Genomic DNA, 17,249 nt, shown 5'->3' with positions numbered 1-17,249 from the left:
GCCCCCCATTGCCTGGCCTGCCTGGGAAAGGCTTTTCCCATGGGGGGAGGAAAGAAAAATCACCCTGCGAAGGCTTCCCCGGGGAGGGGAGCTAGCGCCCATTTTATTACAGGATAAAATGGGCTATAAATCTAGTCCTACATATTTTCATCTGGACTGAGCATGTTTTTAGACAATACTGATTTGAACAAAAGTCTGAGAACTTCCACCCTTTGTAGAGGGATTCCAGCTGCCAGCTTGGAGGGGGAAGAGCAGCTACAGCAAGAGCTGGGCAGGAAGCGGGGAAGAAAAGTCAAGCTGATCGATATCAGGCACCCTGACCCCCCAACCACTGGAGGGGATGGAGATAGAACTGTGACTTCCCAGGCACTGCGGAGGAGGCAGAGAGATGGTGGGACTCCCTCCCCTGGCTCTGAGGGGTCCTCCTGCTTGTTCTCAGCCAATTTTTCCAAATGCTACAACACACACGAGTATGACTGCAACCCCTGACAGCCAGTGTATCTCAGTGTAAGGCCTGAGTTTCAATGGCTGCTCAGCTGTGATGCTCACCAGCTCTTGGCCTGACCTCCCTCATACAGCCCTCAAGAAGGCAAACGAAGAGACCTCCGTTCCTTGAAACACACCTAAAGGAGCGTGAGACAGCTGTGTGGATGGAAAGGGGTCTTAATGATTTTAGAAGAATACACTTGAATGCAAGCATAACCCAGTGGGAGCATCCTGGCTACACAGATCCCCCTACTGCATTTTCTTTCCAGAGACAACTGGGGAGGATTCAAGTCCATCATCGAGAGACCCCTGGGTTTGTCTGGCAGTTATGCAATCCCCCTCCCCCCCTAAATTCAAGGCAGCACATTTTTCAAGATAACATAATTTCATGGTAGGCATAATTTAGTACAGTCATTGGTAGAGCTGAACTCCAAGTGCTCTGAACACAGCAGCCATGGGGGGGGGGGGGGCGGGCAGGATCTTCCGTGCTCTTCAGGGAGGGAGGGAGAGAGATTCCCAAATACTATTTTTCAACTGTCTTCTTCTGCAGTGCTTTCTCCCCTGCTTGAGAGGAAAGGGGGCTGCAGGAGACCCCCTGGGGAAGGGGCTGTGTGTCTGTTCAGAGCTCTCCTTTATAAGGAGCCTGCAGATCTTCAGATGGGAAAGGAGTTGAGTGTTTCTGTGAGGAGAAAGGCAAGTAAAAGGGAAATGTTGGGAAATGGAGGGGAAAATGATTCCTTTTGATTGCAGTCAGCCCTGGAGGTGGAGAGGCCTTTACGGCAGTGGTCCCCAACCTTTATTAGGCTGGGGACCGGCAGGGCGTCGGGCCGCGCCCGCGCTTCTGGCCGCGCCCGCGGATCGGGCCATGCCCGGAAGCCACGCCCGCGGATCGGCCCGCATCCGTGGATCGGGCCGCGCGGGCGAGGCCTGCACGGGCACGGCCCGGCCCTGATTCCCTCTCCCCGCCCTCCCGCAGTAAGTAGCTTCAGTAAGTTTTTTACTGCGGGGGGGGGGCGGGGAGAGGGAGCTGCGGCCCGGCGCCGGGCTGTGGCCCGCAGGTTGGGGACCACTGCTTTACGGGACCAGTCACAAAACAAAAGGTGGGGGGCTGAGAAATAATATTTTCGTATTTAATGTCATGTTGTAAAGAAATGGTCTTAAAAAGCGATTGTGAGAGGGATGTGGAACATCACCCAAAAGAAGGGCAGGAGTGTTTCCCCGGAGGAGGCGGCCCCAGAGAACTCGTAGAGGAGGTCTCCTCTGTCAGCGTCGAAAAAGGCCACTCGGTCCGCAGCGTAGTTCAGGCACACGCGGATCCTCTTCAGCTCCCCTCTTGAGGTCAGGCCACGATAAAGGTCTTCATAAGCCCAGTACCTGTCTCCCCACTTCCCCACAGCCCAGACGCCTTTCTTAGGACTCGTGTGGAACGGTCCCTTCCTCTCCACAGACTTCCTGGCCACCCCCAAAGACCACTCCTCCTCATTCCCCAGAAGGACCTCCCAGAAATGGCGGCCTCCTGAGAATCCCTCACGGCCCAGGATGACACCACGACAGTCAAATCTCTCGGGATTGTTGGGCAGAGCCTGGGCTTTTTTCCCAGCTGTAACACTTTTCAGATCCTCAGACAGGATGAGGATGGGGTGGGCTGTGTCCGGATCCAGGGTCACATTTGCTGTTGGGGGGAGAAGAGAGAATCAGGTTCAGCTGAGAGAAGAACGCGGTCCTGACCCTCTTGTGAGGGTCTCTCTTGAGCCCCTTCCCTCTGGGTCTCCCTGACCTGGGGGGGTTGTTCAGATATTTCCCCAGTGAAGCTTTCTTTGTTTTCCACTCCCTACTTTTTTGTGGTTTTAATCCTCCTCCCTTCCCCTCCTGGAGGAAGAAAGACAGAACAGATCTCCTGGGCCTGAACCAAGAAGAGGAGTTGGTTCTTACATGTCGCTTTCCTCTACCTGAAGGAGTCTCAAAGCGGCTGACAATCTCCTTCCCATTCCTCTCCCCACAACTCACACCCTGCGAGGTGGGTGAGGCTGAGAGAGCCCTGAGATTACTGCTTCACTAGGGGCAAAGCCAGGAATACAATGGGTGCTAGGACACATGCCTTGAGATCCAGAGTGGTGATGTGTTTAAAGAGTAGCAAACTCTAATCTCAATAGCTGCATTTGATAACCCCTCCCCCTCCATGTGCGGCCAGCTGGGTCGCCAACCTCCAGGTGGGGGCCTGGACATCTTCAGGAATAACAATTGATCTCCAGGCACCAGTCAGAAGGAGGAGGAGGGGAGAGCAGCAAAGACCCCCAACCCAGTGTTGTGACCAGGGCCAAAACAGAGGTCCAGAATGGGGTACAAGCTGGCTCCCCCTTCTACCCCCTCACCACATCACCTTTGTAGGCGTAGAGCACTGCCAACCACCTTCCTCTCGCTTACCTGGTGGCAGGAAGGCTCAGAGGCAATGGGGTGGCTGGCCGGGAAAGAGAATGGGAGAGGGAGAAAGCAAGCAAGCAAGAGAGAAGCAAGCCTTACCGGGTCCCACAGGGTGGGTGGGCAGCCTTTACTCCTTCTCTCCCCCCCCCCCCCCGACGCTTCCACCAGGCATTTTATTGAGACCGACAACATATACGGGGCCCTGCTCCCTGCCCCCCAGAACTTCATTCATGCGTTCTGCTCCTGGACCTGTTTGCACTGTTATAGTCCGTTACCTCCGTTATAGTAACATTATTATCTGTTATATTAATGTTAATATTATTGGTGTAGTTATGTATATGTTATGGGAAAAACTAAGTTCCATGAATTGTTTTCTACACACCATGTAAACTGCCCTGATCCTCAGGGGAGGACGGTACATAAATACCATTAGAGGCTCTCTAATATTTTGGCAGAGCCATAGTGGGAGGAGCCACTGGGAAACATCCGGGCCAGCCCATAGAGTGCCCGGCCCAAGAAGCCGATCACGAGGTGCACTCGTGGCCTCGGGGACAGACACTCCCTGGCCACGGATAACAGTGGTCCCGCAGCTCCCAGCCCGGCCTGCCATTCTGCCTCTATCCCATGTTGTTAGACCTCTAGAAAACTGGTTAGCCACTGTCTGAGAGAGGATGGTGGACTAGATGGACCACTGGTCTGATCCAGAAGGCTCTTTTTCAGGTCTTACGAGATGAAAAGAGGCAGGTCATCCCCTCAGAGTTCCCCTTCTCTGTTATTCTGGGAAGTCCTGACAAGTCTCATGAGAAGAAAGCCTTTAGGAACTGGCTGGGTAAGATTATGGGGGACAAAACAGGAGTCTCCAGGGAATTGGGTCCCTGCAGAGACTCCAAGCAGAAGAAGACAGATTGTGAGGTGAAGCTTTTTAGATCAGGATATAATGGATTAATGCACTAAATCTAATAAATAATAATATTAAATTTACCTTTCTGCAGGGGAAGTTCAGAATCGAGAGTATCTGAGGAAGCAAACGGAACAGAAATTAAGCAGAACGGCTCTTGCACAAATCTTTCAACAATAATATCCATTAACAACATATTTTTCATTTTATCTGAAGGCCCAAGGAGAAGCGACTTTACTATTAGTTCCACTGAATTCTTATCAGCCTTCATCTATTTCTCTTCTACATTACCTTTCAGTTGCTTCAGGGCACCCTCCAGCAAGTGGTTGATGTCACAGAAGTCCCAGATCCTCCACTTCAATGCAAGACAAGAAGTCACAGGATATGTAAACCTCTCATATTGTTCATACCTGGAGGGAAATAAGGTGCTGGGTCTCCATCTCTCCTGACCAGGGGAGCAAAGAAATGGGGGCAGGACTAGGCAGAAGGGCCAAAGACATGTGGAGGCTGAAAGCAGGGAAAGAGGGGAGGCCCTCTGCAGAGGAGGCTGTCCATTTCAATGGCTCCAGAGACTCTTCCCCAATCCAGGCACCTGAAGGCCAAATCAGACTTTAAGAGGAACAGGATGGGGTGTCCCCTTCAAACTTCCCTTTCACATCCCCTGCTAACATCTGTATGGGGAAATGAGGAGAAATCTACTGGGGTTGTAGAGGGAAGACAGGTGCATGAGAACCACAGAGGCCCTGCTTTAGTACTCAGCCCTCCAGCTGGCTGGGTGGTCCTGGGGGTTTCCTTTCTTTTGCCCCCTCACTTCTCTAGCAGAGCTGTCATGAGGAAGGGAGGATCAAGTCAGGTCCCCTGAACTCCTTAGAGGAAAGGCAGGATAGAAATGAGGCAGACACACAAGAAAGGGCCACATGATGCTTTGGAGCATCTGTTTCTGTACATGGGTCTGGGTTCCTCCACAGATTGCCTGAGCCTGAAGGTCCACTTTCTCCACCTGCTCCTCAGATCCATCTCAGCTTCAGGGGAACAAGGAGGGCGAGATCCACTCACCTCTGCAAGGTGTTTCGGACATCCTGAAAGGGGAAACAGAGAAAAAGAGAGAAGTGGAAATTCAACCTCTGTCACAGGTCACCCTGGGAAGACCCCTCAGACCCTGGAGAGAGAGAGAGGGTCATTCTGGCTCTTTTTTGTGTGTGTTGTTCCTTCAGGAAGGGGGAGAACTTCTTCATGAGGGAACAAGATCAGCAGGCAAAGTGAAGCCTTCTCAGAGGACTCACGGACAACAGAGTTGATGACTCAGTGGTGTACAATATAGTCCCACCCTCACGCTCCTTTTGAAAATCTTGCATCCAGCCCTCATTTCTGGTTGTGTCAAAGATATCCATGTGAATCAGGTTTTCCTCCCATTTGTTGGTCTCACACAAATGCTCAAATACCTCAGGGATTTCTCCGTCTCCCACATTTTCCTGCAGCTCCCTTAACTGTTATATTAATAGCCATTCCCCCATTCTCAACCAGTGGGCTCCCCGGGCATTCTTCAGAGTCTAGACCAAGCTTTCTCAATGTCAGAAACTCCCATGTATTTCTGCCATGATTATATTTCTGCTGTAATTCAGTGTGTCCAGCCAGTTTGGTGTAGTGGTTAGTGCGGACTTCTAATCTGGTGAGCCGGGTTCAATTCTACACTCCCCCACATGCAACCAGCTGGGTGACCTTGGGCTCGCCACGGCACTGATAAAGCTGTTCTGACCGAGCAGTAATATCAGGGCTCTCTCAGCCTCACCCACCTCACAGGGTGTCTGTTGTGGGGAGAGGAAAGGGAAGGCAGCTGTAAGCTGCTTTGAGCCTCCTTCAGGTAGAGAAAAGTGGCATATAAGAACCAACTCTGAGGGGCTTTTCGCACCGGGATCTTTGTAGCAAATTGGTTGCTGAATGAAAAATCGCCATTTAAAATAGTGGAATTCGTCGTTATGCATACCTGCCTTTGTAGTGGAATCCAGTTGCGTTTTGTAGCGTTTCCCACAGGCTTCCGGTCTCGGCAGAAATCGCTAGAAAGGAAGCGCTATTGCCAAGCTCGTCCCGCCCCTGGCCGTCAAGCAGCCAATGGGCAGCCGTTAGCATGCTCCCAAACAGCCCCTTTCCCTTTAAGAAAGTTAAAAAAAAAAAAACAGACCCATTGCAACGAATCTGTGTTGATTCGTTGCAACGGAGAGACCCATCTAGCTGCCTGGTGTGTTTGAGCTGTCATTTCATCGTTGCCACGCTCCCTCCGAGTGAAAAAAAAAAAAAATCCCCCCCCCTCACGGGCCCGATTTTCGGCTGAATGAATGTGTAAAAAATAAAGGGAAAATACCTCAGCAAACGGGCTTTTCTGTTCTTTGTGCATAGTGACTGAAGGGGAGGGACTGAAGCCGGGGAAGCCTCTAAACAGAAAGAGGCTCGCTGGTGCGTTTATCCCCGCTCGCTCGGAGAAAAAAAAAATGGCGATCGCTTCGCCGGAAGATCAGAGGAGAGAGCCAGGGGGAGGGACTTTGTAGAAACCGCAACAATGTTAACGCACAGGTCTTTTTCGCTAGTGTTGCAGATTGGTTGCAGGAGTGTATCGCTTTCCGGAGGGTGAATCCAGTTTTGGGGATTTCCCTGAAAGCGCTACAAGGAAGCGCTTTTTGCAGATCGGTTTCAGGTGTGTGGCAGATTGTCAACGACGTTGTGCATAACGGCAAATCAGTAGCGTTTTCAATTGGCAACCATTGTGCGATTTTGAAGGCGTGCGAAAAGCCCCTGAGCCTCCTTCAGGTAGAGAAAAGTGGCATATAAGAACCAACTCTTCTTCTTCTTCTCCTTCTCCTTCTCGCTAGCCTGACCTATATGCCCTGATGTAACCCAGATGCCTTCATTTGACACTCCAAGGTTGATTTCCTTGCTGTTGTATTTTATGCATACTAACCTCCCCAAACATTCCTCATGTCCTCTCTCTTGTTCCCCTCCCAGTTTGGTTCCCTTGAAGCCTGGACTGTTATCTCCATGTTATGACTCCCTTTGAATTGTGCCTGGTTCGAGGGGAAGGGGAGCCCCTATATTGCCTACCAGAAAGGAAACAAGACCAGGGGACCAACATTAATTGGGCCCAGTGGCTTCCAGCCCCAGTAATGGAGGCACAGGAAGGGGTTGCAGGCAGCCTTCTCCCCCAGGCACCTGACCTCAGGCCAAATGAGACCTCAAGAGGAACAGGATGGGGCGTCCCCTTCAGCCTTCAGCCTTCTCCCCCTGTTCCTGCCACCCCCTCACCTGCAGGATTTCACTGGGTGACTGCTGGCACTTCTCTTCCACCTCCCGGATGAGGCTTTCCAGAGCAGAGAGGGACTCAGAGAGTTCGGCCAGGTGCTGGTCCCTTTCCTTGGCTATCGCCTTCTCCACCTCTTCCACCTGGGCCACAAGATGTTTCTCTTGTTCCTCCAGAAACAGGTGCAGTTGCCTGAATTTGGCTGCTGTGTCTTGCTTCGCTGCTGTGGTTTGCTCCTGAGATGGGAAAAGAAGAAAGGCAGGCTGAGGTCAGGAACACAGCTGGTCTCTGAAAGGAAGAGGGACTTCACCAGAAGGGCACTTTGGCCTTTCACAGAGATCACAGCAACATCTGGCAGGGAAAGAGAAAGAGCCCACCTGGGCTGACCCTTCTGGAGTGGACTCTGTTGTTTCCTCCAGTCCCAGTTCTGGACTCTCTTCATTCCCCAGCCAAAGGTACACTTACAAGCACTTCTTGGCTTTCCTTCTCGAACTCTCCTTTATATTCCAGAATTTTTCTTGTCTCCTTCTTCAGAATCTCCAGGCCGTTGCGTAACTGGTCCTGGGGGGAGAGACCCGAAATGGAGATTGGACTCTTTATAAAAGGCTACTATAAAACAGATGAAAAGTAAAACTATCACAAGGGGTCCAAACAGGATATAACTTGCAGATGTTGGGAACGGGATAGTTAACCACATTTGCCAAATGCTAAACACAGTTAGCTTCCTCTTGGGAATGGGCCCCATTCTCTTCTGAGACCCCTGACAACTGTAAGGATGTTCCCAGTGCAGATGCTGCTTCAACAGGGAGATATACTCGGTGCCAAACATTACACTCCCCTGCCACAAGGTGGATTCTTTGCATCAAAAACTGCTATTTGCAGCCACTGGATCCCTATATTGTGTTAACATTCCAGCAATGTGCCCAGTAATGACAGCTTTCAAATGAAACTGCAAAAAGCTGATAGGTGAAGGTTGGTTCTGGAATTCGATACTTTCAGTTCCACCCTTTCCCAAAAACAACTCTTTTGATACCATCTGGAAAGAGTGATCCAAAACAGGTTTGAGAAAAAAATTACATCAGACCCAAGGAAAATCAAGAAGTTGAGCAGAAAGACCACAACGTCCTCGTAAACTCAAGGACAACAACTGAAATCAGAAAAGGGCTCTCTGTGTATGCACGGGGGGAGTTTTAACCCTGGTGGATCCGGAAACCGGAAGTCTGCTGGCACAGGAACGTTTAGGCGTGAAGTGAGTCCATCTCCCCAAATCACCCCATATTGGCCTTGGCAAGGAGACTGGAAGCAATTTCAAGGGGACCACAACACAGGGAGGGAGGCAGAAAAGAGGGGGTTCCAATCCTCAGTTTCCCCCCAAAGGCTAAAGAGGAAACTGGAGGGCGTTTCCCTGACAAGAGACCAGAGAGAAGGGAAGGATCCAGGGCTCTTCCACCATGTAGATTTCCTACCTTGTACTCTTGGGAGGCCTCCTCGAGAGGAAGCGTTTCGTGACCTCGGTGCTCCTTGGATCGGTCGCAGACCACACAGAGGAGGGCTTCATCGTTCTTGCAGAAAAGCTTCAGCGGCTCCTGGTGCTTCTGGCAATGTCGGTCTTTTCTGATTGACTGGACTGCCTGGTGCCCAAAAGAGGAAACAGGATTTGTTGCACTCCTCCCCCTTCATGATCTAAAACTGTAATATATATATATATACTGGATGCTGTCAGGTGTAATCCTAGGTGTTTGTTGGGGGCAGGAGGTATTTGACCTGTGCGAGGGAGCTGTAGGAGGGGTCCTGGGGAATAAGTTCTGAAGAGGAAAGGGAGAGAGAAGCCATCGGGGTCCAAGAGAAGAGGGGGGCTTGCAATCCTACTGTTATTTGAGATTCCACTTTTGGAGCATCTGGGAGTTTCTTGTTTTTTTATTCCCTCCCCCTTATTTTACCCCCTGGCCATTTTCCCTGTTAGGATGGGGAGGTGAGACACCTAGAGGGCTGCTTTGTTTTTCATCACACACATACACAATCAGACACACACAATGTCTTCCCTCAGCTGGAGATCAGTGTGATGTAACAATACAAAATTCACTTTGCTCATGAATTTATAATGAAGCCTCTTAAGAAGAAAAAGGTAAAATGCTTGCTTGTTCAAAACTGCACACAGATTTTTCGAGACTCTTAAACACATTGAGAATGTAAAACTTTTAGCTGCACCCAAAAGCCCTAGGAAGGATGAAGCCGCAGCAATATTCTTTTCCACCTTCTGTTTACCACAATTAGGAGGGCCTCGACACTCTGTTGGAAACCAGGCCATGGTTTGTGTCCCCTTTCAGCAAATAGACTGCCTCTCAGCACACTCTAAGGCAGAAACTGCTAAAACCACAAGTAGGGGTGCGCACACAGATATTTATTAGAAGCCATGAGACATGCTCCTCCTCCAAGGCCTTAACAGAAATATTGTGACACTTACAAGCATGTTTTGGCATTCCAGTTCTGTGTCTGCTTTAGATGCCAGAATTTCCTTTCTCTCGTTTCTCAGTGCCTCTAGGTCACAAGCGATCTGGTCCTAAAAAAGAAAGCAAAAGTTCTCAATTACTTCCTCTTCTGAAGGTAATTGTACAGTAAATATAGGTCAAAACCATCACAGAACAAGAACAGCGCACTGTATGCATCCCCCCACACACACACACCTCCCCTGCAGTGCCTTTCAGAGGTCATCCAAGCTTCTGTGACTCTGAACTTTTTCCACATGTGTAATTTGCCCCAGGCCTGATGCTATGGGGAAGGTTAAACTAGCATTTAATTATGACATGCTAGTTGTTTATCTGCTACTTCCATGAACCTCTACAAGGTCTGGTGATTTCCTTCCCCTGTTTTTCTCTTAGTAGCTGATGTGTTTGTACATGTGTTTTATCCTTCTATTCCTTTTTGATAAATATTCTTCCAGCTTGAACTTCTGCCTGTTTATTTGAGAGTTCTCGTAAACACTGATTCCGCCAACTGACAGGAGACTGCCTCTTTCAGTAACGCTTCAGTCAATCAGCTGCACTGGACACCCTCGAGAGCCTTTCCTCATCAGGAAGGTGCTCCAAGACCCTTATCGTCTCAGTTGGCCTCCTCTGTACTTTTTCCACCTCTGCAGTGTACCTTCCCAGGTTTCCCCGGCCTTTCCAACAACAGGCGTCATTTAAATCAGTGGTCCCCAACCTTTTTGAGGCTGGGGACCGGCAGAGCAACTACCCACCCACACATGCTGTGCATGCGTGGCCACGCCCGCGCATTGTGCATGCGCAGCCAGGCCGCACATGTGCCATGCGTGGCCGAAATAGCGCATGCGCAGCCCGGCCGCACATGCGCAATGCGCGGGCGCGGCCCTGATTTCCTCTCCCCCCCCCACAGTAAGAAGCTTCCCGGGCCGCAAGCTTGTGGCCTGGGAAGTTTTTTACTGCGGAGGGGGCAGGGAGAGGGAGCCGTGGCCCGGCGCCATGGCCTTCCGGGCCGCGGCCCGCAGGTTGGGGACCACTGATTTAAATGAAAGCAGTCATAGCAAGCTTCATGCTTCCAAAATAGTGTTGTTGGGAGGGGGGCCTGTGTGTGGTCGTGGAGCAGTGGTCCCCAGCCTCCGGTCCGGGGACTGGCACCGGTCCGTAGATCAGTCGGTACTGGGCCGCACCTCCTCCTCGTCCTCCTCCCTGGCTGCTGCCTGGGGGGCTGCCCTGCCATTCGCCGCCAGCTCACCTTTGGTGCTCTCCGGCGGCCACCATGGCTGGTGCTCCCCCTCAGTGTGGCACTGCGCAGCTGCTGCTGGCAGCACCCACCAGCGGGTGACCGGAAGTCAGGGGTGCCTCAGTAAAATTGTCAAGCGTTGACTGGTCCCCGGTGATAAACAAAGTTGGGGACCACTGTCCTAGATAACCTTTTTATAAAAATAAAGAATGAACATTTAATTTTCTCCTGTTTTGGAGTGGATGCTGATTAATATTCCTAGGAAGTGCACATGTTGTTGGTTTAAAAAGGGAAAATTGGGGGGGGGGGGAGTGTAGGCCTACTAATTACCATTGTGCCTTTTTTGGGTTGCCATCCTCCTGTTATGGGCTTGAGACTTTTAAATGTGGGATGTGGCAATCTTAAAAAATCTGTTGACTCTGTGTTAATTCCTTTTGAGCTGGTCAGGCACCCAAGTCCCACCTCATGCCCGTTGTATAATTTCGGTCGGCCCTTACTGCCTACCTTATACAGGTGAGCCGCTTCTTCCAGGTTCAGCAAAGAGTGACCTCTGTGTTCTGGGGATTCCTTACACATTTGACACAGGAGCTTTTCATCCTCCTTGCAGAAGAAACTGAGTTCATGCTCGTGTCTTGAACACAGATCTTGTTCTCTTGGTTGTGATGCAGGCAATAGATTTTGTTTTATTTTTTCTACTAAGGCTGCCAGCTGCCAGTTGGAGCGGAAATTCCCTTTCTGGATCTCTGCTTTGCAGACAGGACACTCCAAGTCTCCAAGTCCCTCCCATATGTCACAGTAGTCAGCGATGCAGCCCCGACAGAAATTGTGCCCACAGTCCAAGGTCACCGGCTCTTTCAGGAACTCCAAGCAGATAGGGCAGCAGGCTTCCTGTTTCATGCTTGCTAAAGATGAGGGTGACACGGGTGAGGATGACGTGGCCATCTTGGATGCTGTTTATGTGGCTTGGCAGGCAGAAACGGTACCTTTGTGAGGCCTATAAAAAGGACAGCAGAGGGAGAATGAGCGGGAAAAAGGTTGGATCTTAGGTGGGAAATGAACATTTTAAAAAAAGGACAGGTCAATGAGTATTATTTTCCATTGGGATATTTTTAGGGACTTATTGAGAAGCAGAAAATTGTCTGTCAGCAAATGACTGATGATGTCGAGGTGTGGAGAGAAGTGGATTGGTAGGAGTACTGAACACAGTTATAGTTCAAGAGCTGGATAGCTCTCATACCACTTCAACACAGATCAATTCAGCCAATATGTATAGTTTGGCTTAAGAAAGGTATCGTAAACCAACCTTTCTTCAGTTTTAGATGTCTGTATTCTGAGAAAAAAAGAGTTTTTGCATTTTAGAATAGGCTGTATTTTTTTGCACCACCAAAATTATTACAACAAAAAGATATGGATTGTATCAGATCAGTAATTATACCAATCTTTTTTAACCTTTTGACCATGGAGGAGCCCCCGAAATACTTTTTCAAGTTTCAAGGAGCCCTAGAAGTGATGTCCACTGGCCATGCTTCTCTGCTACACCCCCTGGAAGTGACATCTACACCCATGTTAATAGGCAGGCTTAAGGAAGACTGGGGGGGGGGGGGGGGGAGAGACATGATGTGGTTTAAGGCAGGAGTGAGTGTGCAAGCTCCACCCACCCCAGGTGCAGAAACCATGAGGGAACTCAGGATGGGGAACAATGGAAGTGGCCACAGACCCTGGTTGAAAATCCTTTTTGACATTCAAAACAAAGAAGAAGAGATTATTTTACATTTTCTGACTGACTTATAAACATAAAGAGAGGGGCTCCTTCTCTAACCCAAAAAACAGTCCCTCCTGGTCAAAGCCCAAAGACCCTGGAATTCTCCCATCATGCATCTCTACAGCTTCTGTGAGGGTACAGGCAAGGAGACAAAAGCAAAAATTCGAAGACCTTTCACATCTAGACTAGAGCAAATGGGGAGCCTGTTCCTTTCAGATGTCATGTCTTTGCAGTCTCCTTTTCAGGGCCTGCTTTGTTATACTGCTGGGGAAGAGGCACTCTAAAATATCAAATAATCTCCAGGAGGCTCGAGCTTATCTCTAGGCCTTGGGTTGGCACACCTGAGGGAGGAATCTTTTGTGACTTACAATTTTATAAGCCTGGGATGTGGGGGAAACAGTGGTGGGCAGAGAGCTCTGGGTAGACCATATAGTGCAGGGGGCTATGGCAAAAGCCAACTTCTAGCTAGACCTCAATCCATGTGCTGCCTTAATAAAGACTTCTTCACCCATAGAGGCTGCTTACTGGGTGACTTGACACCACCCAATTTAGTCTTCTTTCACAAAAACAAGAGGAAGCCCCATATTTCCCACCCATACGAAAAAGGATGGGCGTGGTTTTCTTCATATTTCATTGGAACAGGATAAGGTAGTCACAGTCAACCTTCTACAGCCTCAAGCCCCGGAAAGGGAAAGATGAAGCACAGGAGGCAAACAAGGGCCAGGGAAGCTGGATGTCTTCTAATCTAACCCATGAGGGAGGGTTGGAGGCCACTGCTGAGCAGACCAGAGGGAGAGGATGCCCTTAACCCTTTCCCTCCCAGATCCTCTTAAATGCAGAGTCACAATACCCAACAAGCTATTCTTCTTCACACCCATGCACACACAATTTTTTGTGTTGTAGATGCCAACTGCCTCCTCACTTTGTTAATTTTTTTCTGCTTCCTTCATCCTGCAAGACTATATTTATGAACTTAACTCCCACCTTTCCCCAAGGGTCATTTGCCCAGAATTCAGGGCTTTCGTGGGAAGCAGGCGAGTTTTGTTAAAGATGGGATAGCCTATCCCTTCCCTTGGGGTAATATCCCAGCTTTCACAAGGTGCAGGATATTCCACCTTCTTCCTTTCAAGTAGCAGAGTCTGAAGTGTCTTCATAGTGGACGAGTATATATATATATACAACAACAACAAGCCTTTAATAGCATATAAAAGTACAATACGCAGAGGGAGGCAGACGCGGCAGAGACGCGCTCCGCAAGTAACCTCCTAGTTAAGTGCTTTTAAGAATAAAAGAATATTGCTTTAAACATGTTTCATTTTATCTTATTTACTGCTGCACTCAGCTTTTAAACCAAGTAGCCTCCACAAATTGTGATAAGCTGCAGCAAATTAACAATTAGCAGCTACACCTGCTTATCTCGCCTGACCTTGGACTTCCACAGCTTCTTACATAAGAACAGTTAAAACCAGGGGTAGTCAAACTGCGGCCCTCCAGATGTCCATGGACTACAATTCCCAGGAGCCCCTACCAGCATTTGCTGGCAGGGGCTGCTGGGAATTGTAGTCCATGGACATCTGGAGGGCCACAGTTTGACTACCCCTGGTTAAAACAGTAGCTGGGACAGCTGTGGGTTTGGAGTGGATGTGTAAGGAAAAGGAAAACACCAGAGTATATATATACTCATTCAATATATTTATATATATCTAGAGAGAGAGAGAGAGAGAGAGAGAGAGAGAGAGTATATATATACTCTCTCTCTCTCTGTGTATATATACAGCACACATATTTAGATTAAGAAAACTTAAGCTGAGTCTTCACAACAATAAAAGAAAACACCCCAGGAGAGAGGCAGAGAGAAGGAAGAATGACAGTTAAACTGTCGACCCACAGAGGGGAGGGGCTGATTCCAGAGCAGAGCTCTCCAGCCCCTCCCTCCTGGAACCTTAGAGTCTCCAATCAGGACCCAGAGAATTTTCCTACAACCCCCCCCCCCCCCCACGGACCACACCATTGAGACGCCTCTTCTGGATTTTCACAGGCTCTGATCCAATCTTCTCCGAACCTATTTGGGGCAAATGTTTGGAAAAGCTTGCAGCAAATCTTGGGTTACTGTTAACGGGTGGGTGGGAAAGTTTGGCTCTCTGTGGTCTCACCCACACGGCAGCCATTCTCTCTGTCCTCCTGGCCGCCATTTCCACCCACCCACTCACTACCAGGGGATTGACCATTAAAAATATATATTTACAATTGGGCATCATCATTTAACAATCTCTGTGTTATGTTCTTCTTTTGCCTTCTTCTTTTGCAAAAGAAGAAGGGCAAAAGAAGAAGGGGACGACAGAGAATGAGGTGGCTGGATGGAGACACTGAAGCAGTCGGTGTGAATTTAAATGGACTCTAGGGAATGGTCGAGGACAGGAAGGCCTGGAGGATCATTGTCCATGGGGTCGCGATGGGTCGGACATGACTTCGCACCTAACAACAACAACGATGTTATGTTCTCTGAAGTTCCAGTCAAGAGGTGTTCAGACGTGGTTTGCCACGGCCTACCTCTGCATAGCAACCCTTGGTGATTGCCCATCCAAGTAGAGAGATGGCTGACCCTGTGTAGCTTCTGAGATCTGATCGGTGGATCCCCAAAAATCAGCTAGGTGGGACATTTCGCTCCTAATGAAAGAGCTCGTGACCACAAATTGACAGGGGAGGGGAGACGGGGAGTTGACGAATTTATGTATAGCCATCTTTTAATGTATTGTTTTTTTATGGGATGGGTTGTTTTACTTTTTATTGGAAAATGCCGCAAGTCTTTGAGTATATATAAGTTTAAATATAAATAAATAAATAAGATTGAGTCAAGCCTGGGCCATCCAAATCAGGGCGGGAAACACCGTAAACCCAATAAAAAGCGTTGCGACTTTAACTAGCGTTGCCAGGTGTCCCCTGGGCACCGGCAGGGGAGGCAGGTAGGGTTGCCATATCCAGCTTGGGAAACTCCTGGAGAACTGGGAGTAGAGCTTGCGGAGAACAGGAACCCAGTGCTACAAAGCTCACCAACCTAAGCCTCCATTTTCTCCCAGGGAACTGTTCTCTGTAGTCTGAAGCTGAGGTGTAATTCCAGTGGCTTCCCAAGCCCCACCTGGAGGCTCACGACCCAAGCTGTAACCTAAATATAAGGCCAGAAGAGAGGTGTAAATGTATTAGGGCTAAGAGGTAGAGGTCTCAAGGACTGTGGGCTCAGTCTGAATCCCCCCCCACCGTCCTCCATGCACTGGGCTCCCCAGCCATTCTGTCCCCTTACCTGCTTGTTGTCTCAAGGTGATATCAAGGTCAGGCTCTGCGGGGCACAAGACATAGCCTTCCCCTTAGGTGTAATTTCCCACTCTTCTTTCCCCTCAGGAGGGTTAGAGAAGGCAGATTTGCGATCCCCTCAGCAGCTGGAGCCCCCCCACTCCTCTTGCTCCTGTTCCTCTTGGCTTTGTGCAAAAATGAAAGCCTGCAGTGGTGTTTCAGTCTCTTTCACGGCTGATCCGCAACCACCTTTGAACAGGTAGTCCTTATTGCCTCATTTCCTGGTTTAGGTAATACATTAACAAGTAAATACATCAAGGTGTGGACTCTAAAGGCTGAGTCATTTCAAAATGGTCTTTGTATAGAATTGTCACAGCTTGAATGTTGGTATTTCATGGCCTCTCCAGCCTACTGTGAGCTTCCTCCATATGTTCGGCAGGGCATGGGGTAGACCTGGCCTGCATGACCGCAGGGTTGAGGATTTGTTGTTAATTGACCTGGCACTACACAACCTCAGTGTCGAGCTGGGTTAGTTACCCTGGCCTCCCACGTCTCTTAAGCCCCAAGCACAACTACTCATGCACAGCTGCTGCAGTCTTTGCATGGATTCTGCAAAGTACCTCTGAGACCCCTTCTGCCTAGTGCAGCCAGCCTTGTACTCCTGCAGGTCCACTGCTCTGCAGGTATGAATCTGCTGAAGGTCCCGGGGCCTTGGGAAGCACGCCTGACCTCGACCAGTCCCAGGGCCTTTTTGGTCCTGGCCCCTACCTGGTGGAATAAGCTCCCGGATGAGCTGCAGGCCCTCTTGGGACTCTCTGAGTTCCACAGGGCCTGCAAAACAGAGCTCTTCTGCCAGGCGTTTGGTTGAGGCTGGGTGGGAACCCTGGTGTCCTCCCCCCTCCCCAGGCTCCTATTGAGGTGGTAGACTCTGTTAGGGGCCTGTTCCATCTCCCAGCTGGTACATACATATACATATTAAGATCGATACCCAGAATATGGGGAGCAATTTTATAGTTATTAGTATACTGCCATCTTCTATTTGCATTTATACTTTACACTAGCTTCAAAGCCCATTCCCAAGAACGGGCCTTGAAAGGGCCCCCGGCCAGGCAGCTTAAGATGTCTTCGAACTGCAGCTCACAGCCATATCAAGTGGGGCGGGTGGGGGCTGGGCAGCTCAGTAGCAGGCCCGGAACGGAGCTCCTTAGCCAGGCAGTGAGCAGGCCGGGAGGCCCTCATCAGCAAGCCCGGCCTAGCAGGCCACAAGGCCCTTGTTAGCAAGCCTTCCACCACAATCCTTTGCCCAGGGCCTCTCCCCTTACCTGCTGCTGGCTCCAGGTGTCTAAGAGCAAAGAGGCTAGAGTCCAGGGATGGAGGGCAGCAAT

General features: G+C 49.8%; 1 protein-coding gene across 1 annotated transcript; it reads right to left on the bottom strand.

The window, feature by feature from the left end:
• Nucleotides 1–1,602: 1,602 nt before the first annotated feature.
• Nucleotides 1,603–17,221, bottom strand: LOC143834281 (E3 ubiquitin-protein ligase TRIM7-like). The gene is made up of 11 exons (XM_077330961.1): nucleotides 15,875–17,221; nucleotides 15,632–15,739; nucleotides 11,319–11,808; nucleotides 9,559–9,654; nucleotides 8,561–8,725; nucleotides 7,560–7,655; nucleotides 7,100–7,330; nucleotides 4,862–4,884; nucleotides 4,097–4,215; nucleotides 3,890–3,922; nucleotides 1,603–2,158 (listed from the first exon to the last, which is right to left on the bottom strand). The coding sequence occupies exons 3-11, from the start codon at nucleotides 11,754–11,756 to the stop codon at nucleotides 1,644–1,646; spliced, it is 1,716 nt and encodes a 571-aa protein (XP_077187076.1). The 5' UTR covers nucleotides 11,757–11,808; nucleotides 15,632–15,739; nucleotides 15,875–17,221; the 3' UTR covers nucleotides 1,603–1,643.
• Nucleotides 17,222–17,249: the final 28 nt, after the last annotated feature.

The sequence above is a fragment of the Paroedura picta genome, chromosome 3, assembly GCF_049243985.1.
Source record: "Paroedura picta isolate Pp20150507F chromosome 3, Ppicta_v3.0, whole genome shotgun sequence".
Lineage (NCBI taxonomy): Eukaryota > Metazoa > Chordata > Lepidosauria > Squamata > Gekkonidae > Paroedura > Paroedura picta.
This window is presented reverse-complemented; position numbering and strand designations above follow the sequence as displayed.